Below are 27417 nucleotides of genomic sequence, written 5' to 3' on the forward strand. Positions count from 1 at the left end.
ACAGCCTTGCAAACTCAGAGACCTAAAATAACCACGCACAAAATGGTCTGGAATTAAAGCTTCTTAACTAGCCTTAGCTGGTTTGGCTCAGTGGATAGAGCATTTGCCTGCAGACTGAAGGGTCCCGGGTTTGATTCTGGTCCAGGGCACATGCCTGGATTGCAGGTTTGATCCCCAGTGGGGGGGGGGGGGGGGTGCAGGAGGCAACCGATCAATGATTCTCTCTCATCATGGATGTTTTTATCTCTCTGTCCCTCTCCCTTCCTCTCTGAAATCAACAAAAATATTTTTTTTAAAAACTTTTTAACTAAAAGCAGTTTATGGCAGGTAGTCATGTCCTAGGCTAGAATCTTCCCTAACAAAAGTCAATCTTTACCTTAATTCTTTTGCATCTAAGATAACGGGATGTCAGAGTAACTTCTCTTTTTCCGGACTCCTCAGGGCACCAGAGCAGAGACTGCAAATCCTCTCATTGTTATTTTTGTCATATTAATTGTTTACTATTAACTGTCCTGTACCCACCTATGTAAAAGATGTATATGCCTGTCTTTTTATCTTTTGTCCAATCCCAGAGGCCCTCCCACCATGTCTTTGCTTTCTCCCACTTCCCTAATCTATCACCAACGAATTTCTTTTCTTTTTTAATATATATTTTTATTGATTTCAGAAAGGAAAGGTGAGAGAGATAGAGACTTCAGTGATGAGAATTATTGATGGGCTGCCTACTGCACGCCCCCCACTGGGAATCCAGGGCAAACCCGGACCTGGACCCTGACTGGGAATCCTGTGGGACCTCCTGGTTCATAGGTTGATGTGGCATCTGGGGCTTGGGGGTCTGGTCTGGCACTATGGGCTTCAAACTTCCCACCGGAGCCAAGTGCCCCCGAGACCACAAGGTTCTTTAAAGTACCAGGTAAGTGGGGGTGGGGGGCAGAAGGGCGGACATCTCCTTGCTGGAAATGGTCAACCTTCAAAATGGAACCAGAGTCATCATTACATATGAAGAGGTCTTTTTTAAGTGTGTCTGTTTTTGAAGAAGGGCCATGAGTGGCCTGACAGCCTTATAGTTAAAGGTCAGATTCAGACCCAGTACTAAGACAAGGTCGGCTCAAAGACGTAACCTCCAGCTTGCTGTCACTCAGGCATGAGGGGGCGGGATCTCGCAAACTGTCCAATCAGGGGAGTCGCCGAGAACTACGTGAGGGCGGCGCTCTGGCTCGGACTGTGGTTTCATCGCTTCTCTCGCCATCCGCCGGCCTTTAAAGGCGTCAGGTAGCTTCTCCACGCCCTCGCCCTCTGCTGCTGAGACCTGCACACAGGGAGCCCTGAGGTCGAGAAATGGTGAGTGTGGCCGGGAAGTCAGGGAAGGAGGTTGGTGGAACCACCGTGGCCGGGCCTGCCTCCCAGAGGACACCCGGGAGTTTGGGGATGTGAGGCCGCCGGGGGGTCTGGGATGTGAGGCCGCCGGGAGTGGGGGGGGGTTTTGGGGATGTGAGGCCGCGGGGGGGGGGGGGGGGGGGGCGTTGGGGATGTGAGGCCGCCGGGGGCGCGGCACGCAGCTTAGGGCTCGGCAGCAATCAGACCCGCCGGCGTCTTCTCCGGTCACCGGCTGTGCCCCGAGAATGTTCAGAGGACACAGGGAGGACCTTCAGGAGACAATCGTGACTCCTCTCGGGGGTTCCTACGTGGGGAGAACTGTGGTCTGTGTGGTCCCGGGCCGTCCTTTCTCCCCAGGGGGACCCGTTTTCTCTTGAGTTTTACAGATGTTTGGGGAGCGGGGCCTCAAATCCACGACTCTGTCCCCCCAACCTAGGTCTTTCTGGGACTGGTCGTAAATCCCTAAATTTCCAACTCTTTCCCCGCATTCCCAAACGCCATCTTCCCCTCCCCAGTTCACAGCATCATTAACTGTTTGACCGCCCTGGTGCATTTCACACTACACGGGATTTCAGCCATGGATGTTTCTCTTTTTAAGGATTTTTTTTTTTTTTTTTTGCCTATGGATGTTTTATGGAAGAGGAAGCGTGGAATGACCACCTGGAATTGTGTGTGTAAAAAGCTTTGTGTGTCTCCCCCAGGATCTTTCGTGGGCGCAGACACGCTATGGGTGTCCCTTTTGGAAACTTCCCTGGGTGATCTGCCCTTTTCATCACAGTTCCAGGTCTCTTGAATTTGTGGTTTTATTCACTTTAATTTTCCATTTTTTTCAATAAATATAAATGTATTTAATCACTAGATCTTGAAAGACTATAAAATATTTCCAAGGAAAAGGTGAATTTCAGGAAAAAATTCCACTATTACATCCATTTGTTAAAATTTTTTTCCTTTTCCATGGGCAGGTGTAGAAACATTGTGAGATCTGTTATTTTGGTTGATTTTAAATGCAATATCAGGGCTTAGACTCGCAACATCTAACAGTGTGTTTAATCGTTTTCCAAATAGTTACTTGTCATGGAAATAATAATTAACTAACATTTATTATCTAAAGGAATAGTTATTTGCAGAATTTCTTGTTGAATCAGAAAAATGCTTTACAATATTCTCCCATCCTTTACACATAAACACTGGATTTGAGTCATTTTACTGGGTTGGTCAAACAACGAGTTTGTGTATTTAAAATATCGGTGTCCAAAATAAATAAATAAATAAATAAATATCGGTGTCCAGAGCAACTGGGAGGGAAGCAGAAGCCTGAGGTCAGTGTCTCCCAGCTTAAGCCGGCTTGAGCCTGAAAGGGAAGTACTTGAAGGCCCAGTTGGTTCTTCCTGCGGAGCCCCCCCTTATAGGTGTCCCACCTGCTCACACCCACCAGGGAAGGAGCCTTTACTCTGAGACAAGCTACAGCCCTGAAGGCTGGGGATAGGGAAAGAGGGGGAGAGGGCCGGAGGCTATCCTTTCTAAGGTGTAACTGATTTCCTTGGTCCTGTGTCTAGATACAGGCTTGAGGATTGCAACCACTGTGTAGGTGCACTCAGTAGTTTGTGTACATTGAGAAAGTCTGTGAAGGTCAGTTCTGTCTTGGTTTATGAATTTGGGAGTTATTTGAGGGGTGAGACCTTAAATTGAATCTGGCTAAGAGTTTCCTCGCTTGTGAGAATTAAAGCCTGAGAGAGGAAGCCATTCCATTACCTCGGGAGAGGGGTGTGTAGAGCTCCCGGAGTCCCCCACCCTTCCATCATCAGGGACTCACCCACTTGAAGAGTTGTATCCCGCCCTGCGTCAACCTATGAACCAGGACGTCACTGTTCCATCGATTCCCAGTCAGGGCACACAGTCCCGGGTTGCAGACTCAATCCCCAGTAGAGGGCATGCAGGAGGTGGCAGATGCATGATTCTCTCTCATCATTGATGTTTCTATCTCTCTCCACCTCTGAAATCAATAAAAATATATTTTTTTTTAAAGAGTTGTATCCCAACACGGGTGTATGGACTGCAAGCTTCTGAATGTGGGTTTTCTTCTGAACTGTGGGGAAGAAGGCAGTTTATCTTGCCTGATTTGAAGATTTACATTTCTTTATTTGGATACTCATAGTATTGCATATTGAAGCTCTGTACTCTAGTGTTCCTGAGCAGTCTGTAATATTATTTTCCGGGTGAGTGTGTAAGATTTTTAGTTCTTGGGCTTTCAAAATGTAAGTTGATTGAGGGAGACATGGGAGTAAGGTAAGAAAATCTGAAACCAAACAAAATACGTTTCTTTTGGGCAAGAGAACCTCAAGATATGAGATGAGTGTCTTTGAGCTCTCAGGTCAATTTTACATTTTAAGTCAGTTTTCGTATGTGCATATCCCTGGAGAGCTTTAAATTTTAAATGCTGTAATATTGCTTAGGCAAAGGGAAAATGAAATCCTATTTTAATTAATAGAAGAAAAACAACTCAAAACTTACATAAATCTTTGAAAATCCTGATACATCTAATGGATTAGGCCCAAATAAAATTATGATATGCTTTGCCCTGGCCAGGCAGCTCAGTTGATTAGAGCATTGTCCAATAGCCAAGGTGGCAGATTTCATCCTAGTCAGGGCACATACAAGAATCAGTCAACCAATGCATGCACAACTAAATGGAACAAATCGATGTTTCTCTCTCTCTTTCTCTCTCCTTTCCTCTCTCTATAATCAATAAATAAAAATTGTTTAAAAGTATAATGTTTGCCCAGCCTATGTGGCTCAGTGGTTGAGAGTCAACCTATGAACCAGGAGGTCACGGTTCGATTCCCAGTGTGGGGCGTGCAGGAGGCAGCCAATCAATGGTTCTCTCTCGTCATTTACGTTTCTATCTCTCCAACTTCCTCTTTAAAATCAATAAAAACATTGTTTAAGTATAATATGGTCCTAGCGGGTGTGGCTCAGTGGATAGAGCATCAGCCCGTGGACAGAAGCGTCCTGGGTTCGATTCCAGTCAAGGGCACGTATCTTGGTTGCAGGTTCCCCAGCCTTGGTCTGGGTGCATGCAGGAGCCAATCAATCAATGTGTCTGTCTCACATCGATGTTTCTGTCTCTCCCTCTCCCACTCTCTCTAAAAGTCAATAGAAAAATATCCTTGGATGAGGATTAACAACAACAAAAAGTCTAATATGCTTTTATACCTGAAATAATACCCCAGTGTGATATGTAAGGAGAAGCTATAATGCCTCTTGTTATTTTGGTTAGAAGAAGAGTTGAGATTTCTTCTTTTTTTTGTGTGGTTTAAACTTTTATAAACATTAGTGTTTAAAGGATTATATCTTAGAACTAGAGGCTCAGTGCATGAAATTCGTGCATTGGCAGGGAGGGGGCCTCAGCCCAGCCTGCGCCCTCTGGCAGTCCGGGAGCCCTCAGGGGTTGTCCAACTGTGGGGAGTGGGCCTAAGCCAGCAGTTGGACATCCTTAGCACTGCCACAGAGGCAGGAGAGACTCCGGCCACTGCCACTGCACTCACCAGCCACGAGCCCTTCTTCTGGCCGAGCCTGTGGGAGCTCGCTGACCAACAGGGGGCAACTCCTGCATTGACTGTCTGCCCCCTGGTGGTCAGTGTGCATCATAGCAACCAGTCATTCTGCCGTTCAGTCAATTTGCATATTATCCTTTTATTAGTACAGATGGTTTTCTATGTTGAAAAGAAAAAATGGAATAAATTTTAAAAAGCAAAAGTAGTTTAAAATAAAGACTATTAAATAGGAAAATATTGTGTGTGTGTGTATATAACTCAGCTTATTTTAAAAAATAATGCATGCAATGGCTAGCAAAAGTCTATGTAAGATAAGGTTTAAAGTCAGCTCACTGCTTGAACATCCTGGTCCCCTCAGGCTCTTGTTTCAGCCATCCGCAGTAACCAATGTTGAATTTCTTAAGCATCCTGTTAGTGTTTCTTTATAACAAGCAGTTGAACCCCATACTTTTTAATATTTGATTGCTCATGACTGATTCCCCCTCCCTCTGCCCTGCAGGCTCCCACCTGGACAAACAGATGAAAAGATCTGAGTGGTCTTTCCTCTAGAGATGGCAGGAAATTCAGATGACACAGGCTCCTGCCCTTGGACAAGGATTCTTGCCCTGGCCCCACCCCAGCTCCAATGAACACCCAGACCAGGCTCCTTTCCTTGCTTCCATCTCAGAGCTGCTTGAGAGGCCACCCTACCTGCCTGAGACCTCAATTATGGGATCATAGGGTTCTTCCTACCACACGGGGGAAATGTGTGTGTATATGAGCCTACACACCAATATCATCAGTCCCAAGGGAACCATCCCTCTGCAGGTGACTATAACAGTGGGTGCCACAAGCCACCCGGTGCATCTGTCTTCTCTTTCTCTGACCTGCTCTGCTGCCTGATGGCAGCCCTCACTGTGTGCAGCTAGAGAGAGTGCTGTGAGCTATGCTAACCCCTGTAGCATTGCTGAACCTACCAAGCTTTAATTTGATGTTCAGCCTACCAGAATGGGCAGTTTCAAGAACTCCGAGCCCTGGTCAGTGTGCCCCAGTTGGTTGGGCATCGTCCCAGGCACAGAAGGTGCTGGATCTATTCCCAGTCAGGGCACATGTGCAGATTTCGGGCTCAGTCCCAGGTAAGGGACATCCAGGAAACAGCGGATGGGTGATATTTCTCTCTCATCGACATTTCTATCTCTCTAGCCCTCTCTTCCTCTCTCTCTGAAAATCAATACTTAAAAAAAAAAAATCCAAGGCATTTGGAAACAGGACTATGGGATCAGGGCCCTCCTTAACTTAATCCTGGGTCTTTGTTGGGATTTATCTATTAGAGTGAATCTGTGACAGAGGCTGGGTTGGCCCCAAAGTGTAGGGCACAGGTGGGAGAGGGGGTCTATACCCTGTGCAGAAGTTGGACCCATCAGGTGGTTGTTCCTAGAAGAGCAGTTATTTAAAGAGAGAAAAGGGGAAAAAAAATAAAGAGAGAAAAGCGGGAAAAGGGTAGGTGGCAGACTGATCCACACTCCTAATTCCAGAGGGATCCCACTAAATTTAATAAGCAAATACCCTGGTAAGGGAGTTACTGAATATAATATAGAATACAAATAGAGATTGCACTTTAACCATGAGAACTATGGTCTTACCTAATTTCTCCATGGTCAGAGCACCCATTTTCTTAAAGTATACCACAACCAGCAGGGAAGGTTTAAACCAATGAGTTATAAGTTAAATTGTAATTTAGTCTTTGGCACTTTCAGATTATATTAACAAAGTGGGACTCCACTGTCCTTAATGCCAGTTGAAGTCATATGGCCTAACGTAAACTAAACAGGGCCTTAAAGGATTGAAAACTACTGTACACCTTTTTAGTGAAGGAGTGGTTATCCCCTCTGCTTTACCTTTGAACAGCTGAATTTGTCCCTTTTTTTTTTTTTTATCCTTTCACTTTTTTTTTTTATTTTATTTTATTAAATCTTTATTGTTCAGATTATTACATTTGTTCCTCTTTTTTTCCCCCCATAGCTCCCCTCCACCCGGTTCCCACCCCACCCTCTGCCCTTACCCCCCCACTGTCCTCATCCATAGGTGCACAATTTTTGTCCAGTCTCTTCCCACATCTCCCACACCCTTTTCCCCCCCAAGAATAGTGAGTCCATTCCCTTTCTATGTCCCTGATTCTATTATAATCACCAGTTCATTCTGTTCATCAGATTATTTATTCACTTGATTCTTAGATTCACTTGTTGATAGATGCATATTTGTTGTTCATAATTTGTATCTTTACCTTTTTCTTCTTCTTCCTCTTCTTAAAGGATACCTTTCAGCATTTCATATAATCCTGGTTTGGTGGTGATGAACTCCTTTAGCTTTTCCTTATCTGTGAAGCTCTTTATCTGACCTTCAATTCTGAATGATAGCTTTGCTGGATAAAGTAATCTTGGTTGTAGGTTCTTGGTATTCATCACTTTGAATATTTTTTGCCACTCCCTTCTGGCCTGCAAAGTTTCTGTTGAGAAATCAGCTGACAGTCGTATGGGTATTCCCTTGTAGGTAACTGAGTTTCTTTCTCTTGCTGCTTTTAAGATTCTCTCTTTGTCTTTTGCTCTTGGCATTTTAATTATGATGTGTCTTGGTGTGGTCCTCTTTGGATTCCTTTTGTTTGGGGTTCTCTGCACTTCCTGGACTTGTAAGTCTATTTCTTTCACCAGGTAGGGGAAGTTTTCTGTCATTATTTCTTCAAATAGGTTTTCAATATCTTGCTCTCTCTCATCTTCTGGCACCCCTATAATTCTGATGTTGGTTCGCTTGAAGCTGTCCCAGAGGCTCCTTACACTATCTTCGTATTTTCGGATTTTTTTTTCATTTTGCTTTTCTGGTTGGGTGTTTTTTGCTTCTTCGCATTTCAAATCTTTGCCTTGATTCTTGCGCTCCTCTGGTCTGCTGTTGAGAGACTGTATAATATTCATTATTTCAGTCCGAGTATGCTTAATTTCTAGTTGGTTCTTTATCATAACATCGAGGATCTCATTAGATTTCTTGTAGATTCAATAACTTTATCGGCGGCTTCTAGACAGTTCTTGAGAGACCTTAAAAATGTGGTTCCCGCCAGAACCGGTTGAACTCAATATCCTCCATTGACAGTTTTGTCCTGTTTCTTTGTCTCCACATTTTTTTTTATGCTTTCTTGGTGCACCCCCTAGTGGTCTTTGTGCGCAGTCTTGTTGTAGTTAAGCCTTGATTGTTGTAGTTAATACTAGGGGGATTTGACCTCCAGGCCAACTGGCTGTGAGAATCAGCTGTGTCTGCAGTGGGAAAACTTCTGTCCTCTGGGGAGGTGCTAATCTAGCCTTTGCCTGAGGCTATCTGGCAAATGGCTCTGCGCAGGGCTTGGGCAGGGCGGGTCGCACGGGATCAACAGAGCAGGTGGAGGGAGCAGTTATGGCTGCTCTCAGTCCCGTCCCCAGAGGCTCTGCCTCTCAGAGTCCCAGCAACTGCTGCAAACCTCGGAGAGAAAGCTGCCCTCGCATTCCGACCGATGCCAGACAGTCCCACTTCTCCCGTTTGAGTCTGGGTCCCTAGAGACTCGCCCAGAACTGGAGCTCAGAATCTGAGACTCCCTCCCAATTGAAAACGACAACCGCACCCTCAGCTACCAGCCCGCTCCGCGCGCGCACACGTACCTCCGCACTTTTGTATTTTCCGCACTGCGCCTCCTCTGAGTCTCGTATGCTGTTCTCTTTCCTTCTAGTTGAAGAATTTCCCCTCAGCCAGTCTTCCTGTGGTTCTGGGCGATGTCCATTCCGTCTTTTAGTTGTATTTTTGAAGTGGTTGTTCGAGGCAGCTAACTCCGGTGTTTACCTATGCCGCCATCTTGGTTTCTCTTTTTTTTAAGATAGTTTGAATTTAACTTGATAGAATAAATTCCTAAATGAGCTTAACATGTTTGAAGATCCTTTGTTGACTGATGGAAGAGCAGTCTTTAATTGCATTGATTATAATAACTGGATAGCTTATAATTTTCTTTTAAAATCATAACTAGTTATATGATTTGACTATAGTTGGCAAAGGTGAATTTTTACTTGGCTTGTTCTTCAAGAATGAATGACACCTCACAGTGGATTACTGCAACCTTGAGGCTGTGGTCGAACCAAAGAAGCCCTTATTCTCCGTCCCCAACATTAAGGAAATTACTGCCTCTATCCACTCAGCAACTGGTAAATATCCTGTCATCACAGATTTGACACTGTTTGTTCTGCTCAGTACCTATGTCAGCAGCCTCTCAGCAGCAGTTGCCCCATGAAGGGACATGGTACACCTTTACCTGGTTACCCTCAGGGAACCTCAGCACCGTTGTCAGCACCCACAGTCTCCCCAGCAGGATCTGAACTGTTTACACTGCTCCAGGAGCACAGGTATGACACTACACTAATGACCTCCTCTTCTGAGAGTATTCAGGACATGAAAATAGTGATAAAAAGGCGAGAGGCCATTGCCACATAAATGAGGTGAGTGCCTTGTTTAAATTCCCAAAAAGTATTTGGTAATCTGGACACAGTGAAAAAATCGCTATTATCTCTCTTAGCACCCACAACATTGTCTAGATTCTTTTGGTGCTCATAGGAGGCAACATAGTCTTTGTTTACACATTTTACTTGAATCTATTTGTTATTACTTGCAAGCTGGCCCACCTTGAGTAGGTACCCCTAAAAAAAGGTACCCCATCAAGCAGCAGAGCAGGTCAGAGCAAGAGAAGACAGATGCACCGGGTGGCTCGTGGCACCCACTGTTATAGTCACCTGCAGAGGGATGGTTCCCTTGGGACTGATGATATTGGTGTGTGGGCTCATATACACACACATTCCCCCGCGTGGTAGGAAGAACCCTATGATTACATAATTGAGGTCTCAGGCAGGTAGGGTGGCCTCTCAAGCAGCTCTAAGATGGAAGCAAGGAAAGGAGCCTGGTCTGGGTGTTCATTGGGGTTGGGGTGGGGCCAGGGCAAGAATCCTTGTCCAAGAGCAGGAGCCTGTGTCATCTGAATTTCCTGCCATCTCTAGAGGAAAGACCACTCAGATCTTTTCATCAGTTTGTCCCGGTGGGAGCCTGCAGGGCAAAAGGAAGGGGAATCAGTCATTTGGAGGCAACATAGTCTTTGTTTACACATTTTACTTGAATCTATTTGTTATTACTTGCAAGCTGGCCTACCTTGAGTAGGTACCCCTAAAAAAAAGGGGGGGCCTTAGATTTAGTCAAATTGCCATACAAAAGGCACTCCCTTAGCGCCGTCAGACACTGTTTCCCAATAGAGGGACTTGGCTTTTCTTTACAGCAATTTGTGATTTGCAGAAAACTTGATCAGAAAGTAGAGTTCCCACATAACCCCTCTGCCTCCACATAGTTTGCCCTATTTTTTATATCTTACTAGAGGCCCGGTGCATAACATACGTGCACTGCGGGAGCGGGGTGTCTCTCAGCCCGGCCTGTGCCCTCTCGCAGTCCAGTCCGGGACCTCTTGGGGGATGTCCACCTGCTGGCGGGGAGCCACTCTAAGCCGGCAGGCAGACATCCCCCAAGGGGTTCTTTGCGCTGCCATGGAGGTGGGAGAGGCTCACCAGCCTTGAGCCTGGCCTCTGGCTGAGCAGCATTTCCCCTGAGTGCACTGACCACTAGGGGACAGCTCCTGCATTGAACGTCTGCCCCCTGGTGGTCATTGTGCATCATAGCAACTGGTCATTCCCCTGTTTGGTCAATTTGCATATTAGGGTTTTATTATATAGGAGGATATTACTGTGGTACATTTGATATCAGTGCATTAAAATCCACGGTTTATATTAGTGTTGCGTGTTGTACAGCCTCTGGGCTTTGGTTAACGTGAAATGATGTGTCCATCTGTTCTGCGTCACATAGAAAACTTTCACTGCCTTTAAAATCCCGTGCTCCACCTATTCATTCATTTCTCCCTCCCCCCAAATCCCTGGCAACCAGAGATCTTCCATTGTCTCGTAGTTTTGTCCTTTCCAGAAGTATGTTTGGAATCATAACGTGTAGCCATGTCATATTGGCTGCTTTCACTTAGTAATATGGTTTTAAGGTTTCTCCATGTCTTTTTGGCTTGATACCTCATTTCCTTTTATCACTGAATAATATATTTCATTGTATGGATGTTCCAGTGATTAGTTTTATAATATATTTTTATTGATTTCAGAGAGAGGAAGGGAGAAGGGAGAGAGAGAAACATCAATGATGAGAGAGAATCATCGATCAGCTGCCTCCCACACACACCCCCCACCAGGGATCGAGTCTGCACCCAGGCATGTGCCCTGACCGGTAATCGAACCATGACCTCCTGATTCTTGGGTATACACTCAACCATTGAGCCACACCGGCTGGGCTAGTGATTATTTTTCCATTCACCTGTTGGAAGATATCTTTGTTACCTGTAAGTCTTAGTAGTCATGAATAAAGCTCTTATAAACATGCAGGATTTTTTATAAATATAAGTTTTCAACTTATTTGGGGAAATAAGGAATATGATTGCTTGCTTGTGTGATAAGAATAGGTTTAGTTTGCCCTAGCTGGTTTGGCTCAGTGGATAGAGTGTCAGCCTACACACTGAAAGATCCAGATTTTATTCCAGTCAAGGGCACATGCCTAGGTTGCAGGCTCGATCCCCAGTAGGGGGCGTGCAGGAGGCAGCCGATAAATGATCCTCTTTCATTGTCGATGTTTCTATCTCTCCTTCTCCCTTCCTCTCTGAAATCAACAAAAATATATCTTAAAAAAAAAGAATAGGTTTAGTTTAAGAAACTGCCTATCTTCAAAAGTAGGCATACTGTCTTCCATTCCCCCAGCAGTGTATGAAGGTTCCTGTTGCTCCACATCTTTGCCATTATTCAGTGTTTGCTCTCAATGTTTTGAATTTTAGTCATTGTAATAAGTGCCTAGTAATATCTCATCCTTCTTTTATTTGCAATTCCTAAAGATATATGATGTTGAGCATTTTTTCCTATGCTTATTTACCATTTGTGTGTCGTCTTTGGTCAGTGGATGTTCAGATCTTTTGTCATTTTTAACTGTGTTGCTTATCTTCTTATTGTTGGATACCAATCCTTTATCAGATAAGTGTTTTGGAAAGATTTTTCTCCCAGTCTGTGGCTTGTGTTTTCAATCTCTCAACACTGTTTTCGCAGAGCAGATTTTATTTTAATGAAGTCAAACTTTTTTCTTTCATCAATCTTGCTTTTGGGGTTATATCTAAAAAGTTATCACAAACCTTGGGTCACCTAGATTTTCTCCTATGTTATCTTCTAGGAGTTTCATAGTTTTACACTTTACATAAGATCTGTGATCTGTTTTGAGTTAGTTTTTGTGAAAAGTGTAAGATCTGTGTCTAGATTGATTGATTGGATTGATTTTTGCATGTGGATATCTCGTTTTCCTGGCAGTCTGTGTTGAAAAGGCTATGTTTTCTCCATTGACTTGCCTTTGGTCCTTTGCTGAAGATCAGTTGATCAGCCCTGGCCGATGGCTCAGTTAGTTGGGGCGTTGTTCCATACACCAAAAGGTGGATTCAGTTCCAGGTCAGGGCACATACTGAAGTTGCCGGTTCAATCCCTGGTTGGGGCGTGTGTACCAGAGGCAACTGATTGATGTTTCTATCTCTCTCTCCCTCTCTCCCTTCCTCTTCCCCTTCATCTCTCTCACTAAAATCAATAAGAACATATCCTCAGTTAAGAATATTTTTTAAAGATCAGTTGATTATATTTGTTTAGATCTACAGGAAAAAATTGACTTCTGTACATTAACCATTATTTTTCAGTCTTACTCTATTCTCTTATTAGTTCAAGGGGTTTTTTTTGTTGTTATTTTCTTTGACATTTTCTCCATAAATAATCATGTCATGTGACAAAAATTAATTTCTTACTTATCATTCTGTATACCTTTTATTTCCTTTTCTTGTTTTACTGTATTAGCTTAGACTTTACAGTGTTGACTAGTACTGATGTGAGGGGACATCTTTGCCTTCCTGATCTTACCAGGAAAGCATCCAGTTTCTCACCATTAAGTAGGTTAAATGCAAGTTTCTTATTGAGGGTGTTTCTTAAAAGGGTATTTCTTAGTTTGTTACCATAAATTGATTTGAATTTTGTCAAAGATATCTTTTTTTTACATTTCCACAGCCCCTTCCTCATTCTTTTTTTAAAATATCTTTTTATTGATTTCAGAGAGGAATCAGGAAGGGAGAGAGAGAGAAACATCAATGATGAGCGAGAATCATTGATTGGCCACCTCCTGCATGCCCCCTACAAGGGAATGAGCCTGCAGCCCAGGTATGTGCCCTTGACTGGAGTTGAACCTGGGACCCTTTAATCCGCAGGCTGACACTCTATCCACCTAGCCAAACCAGCTAGGGCTCGTTCTTGATATTAATAATTTGTCTTTTCTCCTTTTTTCTTGGCTTGTATAGGTGTTGCTCAATTTTATTAATGTTTTCAAAGTACCAGCTTTTGGTTGTGTGGATTTTTCACGATTTCCCTGTAATTTCATTGATTTCTTTGGTTTTTATTTCTACGCTTGTGCTTACTTTAGGTTTAATTTGCTCTTTTTTGTTCTAGATTTGTAAGATAGAGGCTTAGATAATAGATTACAGATCTCTTTTTTCAATTGTATACCTTCAGTACTATAAATTTCCCTCCAGGCACTGTTTTTGGTAAATTGTATTTTCATTTTCATTTAGTTCAAAGCTTTTCATTGCTTTTGGGACTTCTTCTTTGATCCATGAGTTATTTAGAAGTGTGTTGTTTAATCTCCCAAATATTTGAGGGTTTCCCAAACTTTCTATTAATTGTTTCTAGATTAATGCCTTTGTGGTCTGAGAGCATATTTTGTATTATTTCTGTTCTTTCAAATATGTTAAGGTGTGTTTTATGTTAGAATGTGTCCTATCTTCATGAATTTTCCCTGTGAACTTGAGAAGAATGCGTATTCTGCTATTGCTTGATGATAAAGTAATTCCACAGTTTTTAGTAAATCCAATTGTTTGATGGCACTGATCAATCCAGCTGTGGCTTTTCTGATTTTCTTCTTGCTGGTCCTGGTAATTGCTTCTTTTAAATTTACCTCTTCTTCTTAATTAATTTTTTAAAAAGTTGTTTTTATTGATTTAAGAGAGGAAGGGAGAAGAAAAGATAGAAACATCAATGATGGGAGAGAATCATTGATTGGCTGCTTCCTGCACACCCCGTAATGGGAATAGAGCACAAGACCCCTGCATGTGCCCTGGCCAGGTATCAAACCGTGACCTCCTGGTTCATGGGTTGACGCTGGTGTATTTTACCACTGTATTGTTATGCACAGGAGCTCTAAGGAGGGCTGTGTCTCCTTAAAGACTTGACCCCTTGATCATACTGGAAAGCCTCTCTTTTCCCTGTGCTTTGTCTGAAAATATAGATATGCCAACGATCTCTTAATGTTAACATGATATATCTTTTTCCATCCCTCAATTTCAATCTATCTGTCTTTATTGTTAACATGACTTTAGTATTATAGACAACATGTAATTGGAAGTTGTTGTTTCTTATTCATTATGACAGTATCTTTCAATTGTTTCTTTTATATAACATTGACTTTTAAAATGATTGTTGATAGCCCTGACTGGTTTGGCTCAGTGGATAGAGCATCGGCCTGCGGACTCCGGGGTCCTGGGTTCAATTCCGGTCAAGGGCATGTACCTTGGTGGTGGGCACATCCCCATGTAGGGGGTGTGCAGGAGGCAGCTGTTCGATGCTTCTCTCTCATCAATGCTTCTCTCTATCCCTCTCCCTTCCTCTCTGTCAAAAATCAATAAACTATATTTTTAAAAAAATAAAATAAAATGATTGTTGATATAGTTGGATTAATATCTACCATAATGTTTGCTGTTTTCTATTTGTTCTCCTTGTTCTTTCTCTTTTGCCTTTCACTTTTTCTTTTCTTTTTTTTTCTTTTTTTTTTTGCCTTCTCTAGCTTTGAGCATTTTACCTGATTTTATTTTTTCTTCTTTCTTGGCATATTTATACTTTTTAACTTTCTTATTAGTTGCCCTTAAATTTACAGTATATAGTTACAATTAACCCAAGTCCTCTTTCAAGCAATGCTAAACCATTTCACTGGTTGTATACATTTCTCATAACAGAGTATTCCCAATTCCTCTCTCTCTCTGCACCTTATAACACTGTTACTGTTCATTTCGCTTATCCATAAGATATAATTACTGAATATTTTGTTGCTAGTATTATTTGAACAGTGTTATCTTACAAATTGAGAATTTTTAAGGTAATGTTATTTTACCTTCATTTATTCCTTCTCAGATGCTCTCCCTTTCTTCATCATTTTCCTTCCTTTTTTTTTATATCAGAGAGGAAGGAGAGGGAGAGAGAGATGGAAACATCAATGATGAGAGACATTCATTGATCAGCTGCCTCCTATACGCCCCACACTGGGGCTCGAGCCACAACCCGGGCTTGTGCCCTAACTGGGAATCAGTGTTCAACCACTGAGCCACACAGGCTGGGCTCATTTTCTTTCCTTTTAAATAATTTCCTTTAACACTTTTTGCAAGGCAAAGCAGATGTACTGGTGAAAAATTCTCTCAATATTTGTCTTAGAAATTTCTCTCTCACTTTTGAAGGATAATTTCACTCAACACAGTTTTAGTTAGGTTGTTTGTTTTTCTATCAACACTTTAAATATTTCATTCCAGTCTCTTCTTGCTTGCATTATTTGAGACCAAAAAAAAAGTCTGACTTAATTCTTGTTGTTTATCCATAGCTAAGGTATGTTTTCCCCCCTGGTTTCTTTCAAGATTAAGTCTTTTAGTGTGCTGTGTGATTTTGGTGTTGTTGGAAGCCAGACATGATGTACTGTGAAGAAGAAATTTTGGTAAATAGGCCTTTAGTGTGAGGTTTTTAAGTGTATCTAGCAAGCATTTAACCTGTGTTTACTATTTTTATACCTGTAGGTATCAGGCTACATCTGGTGTCCTTCCTTTTCTCTCTCCTGTCATCTTCAGGATTCTCTAGAAGCTTCTTAAATAAGGTCTGAAGTGTGGTTCTTTCTGTGAATTCCACTAGAGCTGAACCTAAAACACTGATCTCTGTACCCACCAAGAAGTGGGGATTTCCTATTCTGTTCTTTAACCAAATGGGTAAATTATGCCATCATAATTACTGTGGAAAGCATCTTCTCTAACCCCTACATGTAGATGTCAGTGGGTTAATGATCTTTTTCAGAGACCAGTGTTTAGAGAAATTATGTGCCTGAAAGATTGAAGATGCTATTAAATTTACAAGGAAGAGGTTATGTATAGAGAATATGAATTTTGGTGACCAAAGTCATAGAATTTTTTTTCAAGAAAAATGATCTTAAGTATAGTAATGTTACATGCAATAAACATTAATATCTCAAGAAAAACGATTTTTTTTAAAATACATTTTATTGATTTTTTTTACAGACAGGAATGGAGAGGGATAGAGAGTTAGAAACATCAATGAGAGAGAAACATCGATCAGTTGCCTCCTGCACACTCCCCACTGGGTATATGCCCACAACCAAGGTACATGCCCTTCACCGGAATCAAACCTGGGATCCTTGAGCCTGCAGGCCAACACTCTATCCACTGAGCCAAACCAGTCAGGGCAAGAAAAACGATTTTAAATATGATAATGTTACATGCAATAAACATTATTACAAGAATAAAAGAATTTTAAGTATTATAAATTACCAAAACTGTACTAACATAGTATGATATCACAAAAGTTGTAGGAAATATTAAAAATCTGCAAGTAATAGGATTACTTCTATTATATTCTAGAATATCCTCCCCCCAGCTCTATTTTTGTTCATCAGTTTATGTTATTCATTATATTCCACAAATGAGTGAGATCATGTGATATTTATCTTTCTCCAACTGGCTAATTTTGCTTATCATGATGCTTTTAAAGTCTATTTTGTCGGATATGAGTATTACTACTACAGCTTTTTTTTCTTTTCCATCCCTTCATTTTCATCCTGTGTGTATGTGTTTTGTTTTGAGGTGGGTCTCTTGTAGACAGCACATAGTTGGGTCATGTTGGGTTTTTTTTTTAATCCATTCAGCTACCCTACACCTTTTGATTGGACCATTTAATCCATTTACATTTAGGGTTATTATTGAGAGGTACTTATTTATTGCCATTTTAATTCTGTATGGCTAGGTTTCTCTCTCTGTTTCTTCTTTTTATTGCAGCAATCCCTTTAGCATTTCTTGTAATGCTGGCTTGGTGGTGATGAACTCCTTTAGCCTTTTTTTGTCTGGGAAGCTCTTTTTTTTTTTAAATATATTTCATTGATTTTTTACAGAGAGGAAGGGGGAGAGAGAGAGTCAGAAACATCGATGAGAGAGAAACATCGATCAGCTGCCTCCTGCACATCTCCTACTGGGGATGTGCTCGCAACCCAGGCACATGCCCTTGACCGGAATCAAACCTGGGACCCCTCAGTCCGCAGGCCGACGCTTTATCCACTGAGCCAAACCAGTTTTGGCAGGAAGCTCTTTTTTTTTAACATCTATTTTGAATGATAGCCTTGCTGGATATAGTAATCTTGGTCTCAGATCCTTGCTTTCCATTACCTTGAGTACTTCATGCCATTCCCTTCTGGCCTGTAGAGTTTCTGATGAGAAATCAGGTGTCAGCCTTATGTGAACTCCTTTGTAGGTAACAGTTTACTATTGCTGCCTTTTAAGATTCTCTCTTCGTCTTTAATTTTTGGCATTTTAATTATGATGTGTCTGGGAGTGGGTCTGTTTGGGTTTTTCTTGTTTGGGTTTCTCTGTGCCTCCTGAACTTGTGTGACTTTTTCCTTTACCACAGCAGTTCCCAACCTGTGGGTCACGACCCTTTCACAGGGGTCGTCTAAGACCATCGGAAAACACATGTATAATTACATATTGTTTTTGTGATTAATCACTATGCTTTAATTATGTTCAATTTGTAACAATGAAATTGGGGGTCACCACAACATGAGGAACTGTATTAAAGGGTTGCGGCATTAGGAAGGTTGAGAATCACTGCTTTACCAGGTTAGGGAAGTTTTCTACCATTATTTCTTCAAACACCTTCTCTGTTCCTTTCTCCCTTTCTGCTTCTTCTGGCACACCTACTATTCTAATGTTGTTATGTTTCACATTGTCCAACAGCTCCCTTAAGCTGTCCTGTTTTTTAATTGTTTTTTCTTTTTGGTTTTCTAATTGAGTGATATTTTCAAATCTGGCTTCTAATTCTCTGATTTGATCCTCAGCTTACCCTAATCTGCTGTGTGTTCCTTCCATGTCTTCTTTATTTGTGTTGTGTCATTATTTATCTCAGACTGGGTTTTTTTCATAGTTACTATATCTTTTTTCATACTGTTGAGCATTTTTTAAAAATATGTTTTATTGATTTTTTACAGAGAGGAAGGGAGAGGGATAGAGAGTTAGAAACATCGATGAGAGAAAAACGTGGATCAGCTGCCTCCTGCACACCCACTACTGGGGATGTGCCTGCAACCAAGGTACATGGCCTTGACCGGAATCAAGCCTGGGACCCTTGAGTCTGCAGGCTGACTCTCTATCCACTGAGCCAAACCGGTTACGGCCTGTTGAGCATTTTTTTTTTACATATATATGTATTTTATTGATTTTTTTCAGAGAGGAAGGGAGATGGATAGAGAGAAACATCGATCAGCTGCCTCCTGCACACTCCCCACTGGGGATGTGCCTGCAACCAAGGTACATGCCCTTGACCAGAATCAAACCCGGGACCCCTGAGTCCGCAAGCTGACGCTTTATCCACTGAGCCTGTTATGGGTTGGCTCAACGAGATAGACCACCAACTCAGAATTTCAATTTAAGAGCCTTTATTAAGCTGGCCAGCTGACCACAGCCCGCACCTTCCCCCTCTGGGAAGGTTTGCAGCATGTGGTAGAGATCAAGGGTGTAGTATGATCCTTTATAGCAAAACAGTGTTACCTTAGAAGTTCACAGAAAGTTCATAAGAACAAAGGGGGGGTAAACAGAGTCACACCTGGCCGGAGCGTATCATAACACATTATTTTTCTAAGACAATCTAGCAATTTTTCTTCCCTGGTTCCTAACCCTGCAATCCCTCTCCATACGTCAGTCCCCACTCCCAGCACATACGCAATCCTTCTCCATATCCTGACAACACAATCCTTCCTCATACATCCTCCTCCCTCCTAGCACATTCAATTTCTCATGTCTCATTTCCTCCCCTTAGCACATTCAGTAACATTCTGTAACCCTTCCATGCCACAGTCCCTCACCCTAGCACAAGCCAAACCTGTTAGGGCTGTTGAGCATTTTTAACATCATTACTCTGAACTCTGTTTCAGATAAATTTCTTATCTCTGCTTCATTTATCTCTTCTCCTGGAGAATTCGCTAGTTCTTTCATTTGGAGGTTGTTTCTTTGTTTCCTCATTTTGGTTGTCTGTTTGGATTTATGACTATGTTTTATGTAGATCCTCTATACCTCTCAATCCCTAGTGCAGGATAGTGTTAAAGGCTGTTTCTGACTAATTGGATCAGGCAAAGACTCAAAGCCTCCAGAGACCGCCTCTGTCTACAGACTAATAGGATTCCAACTTGAATTGCCCCCAGGCAGTCATCCTCAGGTGTGATGAGTTTTTTTCAACAGGGTGCAGCAGTTGCTTTTGTCTGGAGGCTAATTGTTACTTTTAATTTCTTAAGTGGCCTCAGGGCAAGGTGTTTTCCAATAGGGTGTGTCAACTGTATTCCCCTCAGGCAAGGCAGATGTCTACTAGTATGTGGGAAAGATGTCCTCGGCTGTGTGAGGGAATGACTCAGCCCAGGAAACTTGGGCTGTCTGCCTTCTGAGCTCTATCCCCCGAGTCCCCAGTCCTGGGTTCTGCTTTCACAGCTCCAGTCCGTTTCTCCCTCCCTCTGCCAGAGCACAAGATGGATGGCTCCACAAGGAATTTTTGTGCATTGGTCCTTTAAAAGGGTGCCCAAACTTTCAGCTACCACTCCCTGGCAGACAGCACCCCACTGCTTTTCACAGCAAGATGTTATGTGGGTGCCCTCCTCAGTTTGGTGTTCTCTGCTGGGGAGCCCAGATTCAGGATTACATCCCAGAATTCTCAGTGGCACCCCTTCCCCCACCACAGCTGTGATATCTCTCTGGGACTTCAGTTGCTGTCTGTGGGTGCCCAGCCAGCCCTTTCGCACCCCCACCCCTCCTACCAGTCTCTATGCGGTCTCCACCTTTGGTCCTTGGGTATCAGGTTCTCTCCTGTGAGTTTTCCATTGATTATTCAGGAAGCCTTTCCGTATTTCAGTTGTAATTCCAGCTTGTTCCTGGGAACATGTTCATGCAGCATCCTCCTACTCTGCCGCCATTTTTCTAGAATATTTTGATACCACAATATATGTAAACTTCTTATGAATACATATGTGGGATGCTTTAGGATTCAGTGGCCTTTGAGGATGTGGCTGTAAACTTTACCCTGGAAGAGTGGGCTCTGCTGGATCCTTCACAGAAAAAACTCTACAGAGATGTGATGCGGGAAACCTTGAAGAACCTGACCTCAATAGGTAAGGGTGTCAACATTCCTTCATTTAGCAACTTAGAGAACAGATGTTTTTTTCTTTTCTTTCTTTCTTTTTTAATATATTTTATTGATTTTTTACAGAGAGGAGGGGAGAGGGATAGAGAGTCAGAAACATTGATGAAAGAGAAACATCGGTCAGCTGCCTCTTGCACACCCCCTACTGGGGATGTGCCCACAACCAAGGTACATGTCCGTGACCAGAATCGAACCTGGGACTCTAGAGTCCACAGGCTGACGCTATATCCACTGATCCAAACTGGTTAGGGCAACAGATGTTTCTTGTCTATCAACATTATTCTCTGATTTGGAATGGGGAAAGAGAACACTTTTGTAAACAAACCAGGCATAGTCAGAGCTCATCACAGACCTGCAATGTAATAATTCTTAAACATTTTTATTTTTCTGGGCCTGCATTTCAGGAAGAAAATTGGAAGACCATTACATTGGCGATCAGTACAAAAATCAGGGAAGAAATCTAAGGTAAGTTATATTCACAACAGAAATCAGTGTCCCCACAAGGGGATCTTCATATGTGATGAAAATTTAAAAACAAGCAGACACTCCTCAAAAAATTAAAAATGGAATTGCCTTATGGCCCAGTGACTCCACTTCTGCGTATATATCTTAGGAAACCCAAAACATTAATTCAAAATACTATATGCACTCCCATGCTCATTGCAGCACTCTCTACAATGGCCAAGATATGGAAGCAACCCAAGTGCCCATCAGTGGACAAGTGGATAAAAATATTGTACATATATACAGTGCAATACTACTCAGACATAAAAAAAGAATGAAATCTTATCACTAGCAACAGCATGGATGGCTCTAGAGCAGGGGTGGGCACCCCTGGCACGCGGGCCAAACATGGCACGCCAGTAACTTGCTGGCATGCGAAACCCTCTCTTATAATATCCATTTACAGTTTTTTTCTTAATATCGACTTTTTTATTTTTCAGATAAATTCAGTGTAGGTGCATCTTAGACAAATAATTTTACATAACAAGTTATCTTAAAGACCATAGACATGGATTGAGGAAAGAGGGGAAGAGCAATTTCTATGCCTCTGCCTTAACTCTCCCTGCCTTCCTAGATCCCACCAGTGTTTTGGTTTCATCCACATATGCTTGTGAATTTTTGTTCTCAGTGAATTTTGTTAAGTCTCGTAATAGGAGTAGCCTGACGGATAAAAGTAGTAGCTCGTGCATATCTCTGAAGGTCATGGAATATAAACCTGATGTAAAATCTCTGTCATCAGTGATGCAGCAGCAAAAGTCCCACTGATAATATCAAACGGAGTCATAAAGTTTTTTGTCAGATTATCAGTGTACATGTATGCATTAAAAAATAAATGTATTTTTCATCATCATATACTGTGTTTTTGTCGCTCAAATGAATTTTATTATTTCTTCAAGGTTCTTCACATACGTACACCTTAAGAGATATCAAGTAGGTATAACATGTTCTCAAAAAATTAGGGTTGGCCGAAACCGGTTTGGCTCAGTGGATAGAGCGTCAGCTTGTGGACTGAAAGGTCCCAGGTTCCATTCCGGTCAAGGACATGTACCTGGGTTGCAGGCACATCCCCAGTAGGAGATGTGCAGGAGGCAGCTGATCGATGTTTCTCTTTCATCGATGTTTCTAACTATCTCTCTCCCTTCCTCTCTGTAAAAAATCAATAAAATATATTTAAAAAAATAAAAAAATTAGGGTTGGCACACAGAAGAATTTTGAGTTAGAGATTTTGCTGGTTTTGGCACGCACTCACAAAAAGATTGCCCACCCCTGCCCTACAGGGTATTATGCTAATGGAAATAAGTCATACAGAGAAAGACAAATACAATATGATTTCACTTATATGTGGAATCTAAAGAACAAAATAAACAAAATAGAAACACACTCATAGATACAGAGAACAGATTGGTGGTTGTCAGATCAGAGTGGGGTTGGGGGCTGGGTGAAAAAGGTGAAGGGATTAAGAAGTACTAATTGGTGGTTACAAAATAGTCATAAGGATGTAAGATATAATATAGGAAATATGGCCAATAATTTTGTAATAGCTATGTATGAAATATCAAGGGGACAACCACTATGCTCTACACATGAAACTAATACAAAATAATATTATATGTAAACTGTAATTGAAATAATAAATAAAAACAGACACAGCTTCAAATTTATTTAATTTTAGAAAAATTTTACCAAAAATGTTTTCTAAATTGTGACATAAGATGTTCAGTGTTTCCAAAATAGTTTACTTGGAAACAGTATTCAGAAATTCCATATATGAATAGCACTACTTTAATAAAGAAGGTCAAACCTCCTTTAAGAGCATTCATTATATTCAGTTTCAAACAATTCAGACAGGGCAGAAAACCTACTCTTTCCCTATAAATTGTAAAAACATAATTCTAATGTTTGTGAATAAATGTAAATTAATAAGTCACTAATCATGTACTTCTGGTTTTTTTATAGACATATGGTAGAGAGAGACTGTGAAACTGAAAGTAGTCAGTATGGAGAAAACGTCAACCTTATTTCAAATCTTAACCTAAACAAGAAAACTTCTAAAGTAAAACCATGGGAGTGCAGTGTGTGTGGAAAAGTCTTCATGAGTCGTTCATCCCTTAATAGGCACATGAGATCTCACACTGCACCCAAACCATGCAAGTATCAGGAATATGGAAAGAAACCTTACAAATGCAAGATATGTGGGAAAGCCTTCAGTTATCTTCAACCTTTTCAAAAACATGAAAGAAATCACAGTGTAGAGAAATCATATAAATGTAAGGAATGTGGGAAATCCTTTAGATATCGTCAATCTGTTCGAAAACATGAACGAACTCACACGGGAGAGAAACCCTATCAATGTAAACAATGTGGGAAAGCCTTTAGATATCATCAAACCTTCCAAACACATGAAAGAACTCACACAGGAGAGAAACCCTATGAATGTAAGCAATGTGGTAAAGCCCTCAGTTGTCCCAGTTCCTATCGAAGCCATGAAAGGACTCATACTGGAGAAAAACCCTATGAATGTAAAAAGTGTAATAAAGCCTTCAGTTGTCCAAGTTCTCTTCGAAAACATGAAAGAACTCATACTGGAGAGAAACCCTATGACTGTAAGGAATGTGGGAAAGCCTTTATTTCTCTCGGAAGCTTTCAAAGACACATGATAACACATACTGGAGATGGACGTTATAAATGTAAGGACTGTGGGAAAGCATTCAATTGTCCCAGTTCATATCGAATACATGAAAGATCTCACACTGGAGAAAAACCCTACGAATGTAAACAATGTGGTAGAGCCTTCAGTTGTTCCAGTTCCTTTCGAACACATGAAAGAACTCACACTGGAGAGAAACCCTATCAATGTAAGGAGTGTGGAAAAGCTTTCCATTGGCTCACGACTTTTCAAGTCCATGTGAGAACTCACACTGGAGAGAAACCCTATATATGTAAGCTATGTGGTAAAGCCCTTAGTTGTCCCACTTCCTTTCGAAGACATGAAAGAACTCACAGTGCCGAGAAACCCTATGAATGTAAACAGTGTAGGAAAACCTTCAGTTCTGCTCTAGGTTTGCAAATACATGAAAGAACTCACACTGGAGAGAAACCCTATAAATGTGAGGAATGTGGGAAAGCATTTGTATCTCTCACAAGCTTTCGAAGACACATGATGACACACACTGGAGATGGCCCTTATAAATGTAAGGAATGTGGGAAAGCATTCAACTGTCCCAGTTCATTTCGAATACATGAAAGAACTCACACTGGAGAGAAACCTTATGAATGTAAAATATGTGGTAAAGCCTTCAGTTGCTCGAGTTATGTTCAAGTACATGAAAGAACTCACACTGGAGAGAAACCCTATGAATGTAAAGAATGTGGGAAAGCTTTCATTTATCGTACAACCTTTCGAGGTCACATGAGAGTGCACACTGGAGAAAAACCGTATAAATGTGAAGAATGTGGGAAAGCCTTTAGTCGACCCAGTTCATTTAGAAGCCATGAAAGAATTCACACTGGAGAGAAACTTCTTCACTGTAAGCATTGTGGGAAAGCCTTCAATTGGCCCACATCCTTACATAAACATGTTATAAGAATGCACACTGGATAAATTATAACTGATAAATACAGGAAGGTTTTCACTCTTTATAAATACACTCAAAGTTATGTGATAACTCCACTGGAGAGAAATAGCTATAAATGTAAGTTATATGGGAAAGCCAATGCAAATTAATTTACATGTAATACTCCAGAAAATTAGTGACATAAAAGAAATGTTTCAAAGCTAAAAATATATTTATCAGAGACTCATCCTGAAATCCAGTCTCTGGACTATGAAACTGTCTCTGGGCCTGTTACTTTTGCCAATGAGCAATTAGTTCAGGCAATATTGTAAGTACTCTTTAAGCAACAGTGTATGCTTTAGTAGGTAGTTTTTCTTAAATAAGCTTATAAAATTTTTGTTTTTCCATTTTAAAGTCTGTTGGATCCATGGGTGAGTTGGAATATAATTGTACTACATACTAGTAGGATTAATTTTTATACAAAAACCTAACCCTGTAAATTAAGGGAAATAGTCACACATTGGAATTTGTTAGGGTTTTCCTATTGGCCTATGTGGCAAGTACTAGATATTTCTTACCCATGATAAATATTCCTTCTCTTAGGAGAAAAGCTTTCTTTGTCTTTCATCAAAAGAGCCTTACTAATTTTTCTTACTAAAGGATATTTGGCATAAACTTGTAAATATGCAAAGTTTATTATCTACACTAATAAAAGAGAAACATGCAAATTGGTGTCACTCCGCTACATCCACCAATCAGATGACTATGCAAATTAGCCCAACAAAGATGGCGGTTAATTTGCATATTCAGGCACGAAGACTGAAGACTTAAGTGGCTTGGCTTCTCCGCTGCAGCCGGACCAAAGGCCTGGGTCCCGGGTGCCGGAGGAAAACCGGTGCCAGCAGCCAGAGGAAGGAAGGCCTATTGCGCAAATCTTCATGCAACGGGCTTCTAGTAGAGTATAGTATCACTTGAATTGCTATTTACATCTTTCCCTTTACTCTGTCATTCCCTCTGGCTGTGACTTGGAAAACAGACTTCACATTAAGAAGAGCTACCCTGGCCATAGCCAGTTTGACTCAGTGAATAGAGCATTGGCCTGTGGACCAAAGGGTCCCAGGTTCGATTCCAGTCAAGGGCATGTACCTTGGTTGCAGGCTCGGCCCAGGCCCTGGTTCGCTCATACAAGAGGCAACCAATCAATGTGTTTCTCTCACATCAATGTTTTCCTCTGTCTTTCCCTCTCCCACTCTCCCTAAAAATCAATGGAAAAATATCCTCCGGTGAGGATTAGCAAAAAAAAAAAAAAAAAGAGCTATCTGTATTAACATCAGCCTCAAACTTACAGAATAATCTTAAAATGTTTACAAGTATAATTATTTTATATTTAAATTCACAGCTACAATATATTTGCACCAAAGCTCCATTTCCCCTCAATCCAATAAATCCTACGATACTCTGATGTCACTATTTAAGGTATTGTTTACCTATAATACAATTAGAATGATTATTTGCTATCATTCAAGTCAACCAGTGGCATCACCATCCCTCTATCCATATTGAGTACCTACTATGTGCCTGAGCTGGACACCAGAAATACAACAGTGAACGTAACTAAAGTTACTGCTCACAGTGTTTCAAGTTTGTGAGATTAAAAGCACGTTTCTAACTACTTTCTTATGTGTTTTTAACACTTAAACTCTGATTAATTTTTCATTATAACATTATCTTAGGTAGACCAATAAGCTTTTATATTTCCCACACACAAAAAAAAAAAAGATACCTGTGACAGGACAACAAAATGTAGAATTGGAGATGGCTCTCCTGAAATATGTTATGTCAACATGAGTAAGGTTGTGCCCTACATTTTCCAGAACATTTCCTGTTCTTTTTATGCTTTCATGTTTAAAATTCACTAATAACCTCATTTGCATGAGATTCGGAAGGCCTCAGTTTTTGAACCATAGGCCACAGAGAGACAGATGCATAGACGTTTTATATATACCTGCTTCCAACCCATTGTCATTATTTGTCCTGCCAGTCAAGAGTGTCCTAAATGCCACTAGCAACTACATGACTTCCAGTTTCTCAGAACTGTAGGTTTCCACAGATGCCTCCGCAAGATCCACAGCAAAGATCTGTCCTTCTGGCGTTTTCTAAAAGCCCTCGTGTCCACCAAACAACAAATTCAGACTGTTGTGTTTGAGAATGTTCTCTGAAACACTGACTTCTCTAGACTGTACTTGTATAAGGTCTAACTGCAAAGTAAACAACTCATTCTGTTACTCTTGCTAGTGACTATGTGTTCCTAGACACAGACAGCTACAGAGGTGCTGTCAAGAAGAACATGGAGTCTGGTGCAGTGACTGATCTGACTCAGTCCTTCCTCACATCAGGCAGATTGTGGATATTTTCAGTTACAGCTGAACATAAGTCCTTAGGACATTGTCAATTATGTTTGTATATGATTTAAAACTGTTCACTGTCGGTTTTTTTGGTGGGTTTTTTTTTTTTTGGTTTATTTTTGTCAAATGCTTCTATAGCTGTTTCTTAGAAATTTTTTCAACTGTTTCAAACAGCTTATGTTCTAACAAATATATGTTACACTTACTGACAGGATGTATTAATAAAGCATCCCATTGCAATTGTGGATTTTAGGTCAATTTGTGATTTTTGTCAAGTTAATCATTTTAAATCAGTGTTATGTATTTTTTCCTCAGGCAAGTTTTTATTTTTATTTTCCTATAGTTAAAAATGTTTGTGATTAAACTAACCTCTCATTCATTC

General features: G+C 41.2%; 1 protein-coding gene across 1 annotated transcript; it reads left to right on the forward strand.

Moving 5' to 3' along the window:
* The first annotated feature begins 1196 nt into the window (after window positions 1–1196).
* On the forward strand, window positions 1197–26390 carry LOC308519454 (uncharacterized protein). The gene is made up of 4 exons (XM_081091439.1): window positions 1197–1341; window positions 20414–20540; window positions 20977–21037; window positions 23033–26390. The coding sequence occupies exons 1-4, from the start codon at window positions 1339–1341 to the stop codon at window positions 24675–24677; spliced, it is 1836 nt and encodes a 611-aa protein (XP_080947565.1). The 5' UTR covers window positions 1197–1338; the 3' UTR covers window positions 24678–26390.
* The last annotated feature ends 1027 nt before the right edge of the window (window positions 26391–27417 follow it).

This window comes from Myotis nattereri, assembly GCF_964212035.1.
Source record: "Myotis nattereri genome assembly, chromosome: 5".
Lineage (NCBI taxonomy): Eukaryota > Metazoa > Chordata > Mammalia > Chiroptera > Vespertilionidae > Myotis > Myotis nattereri.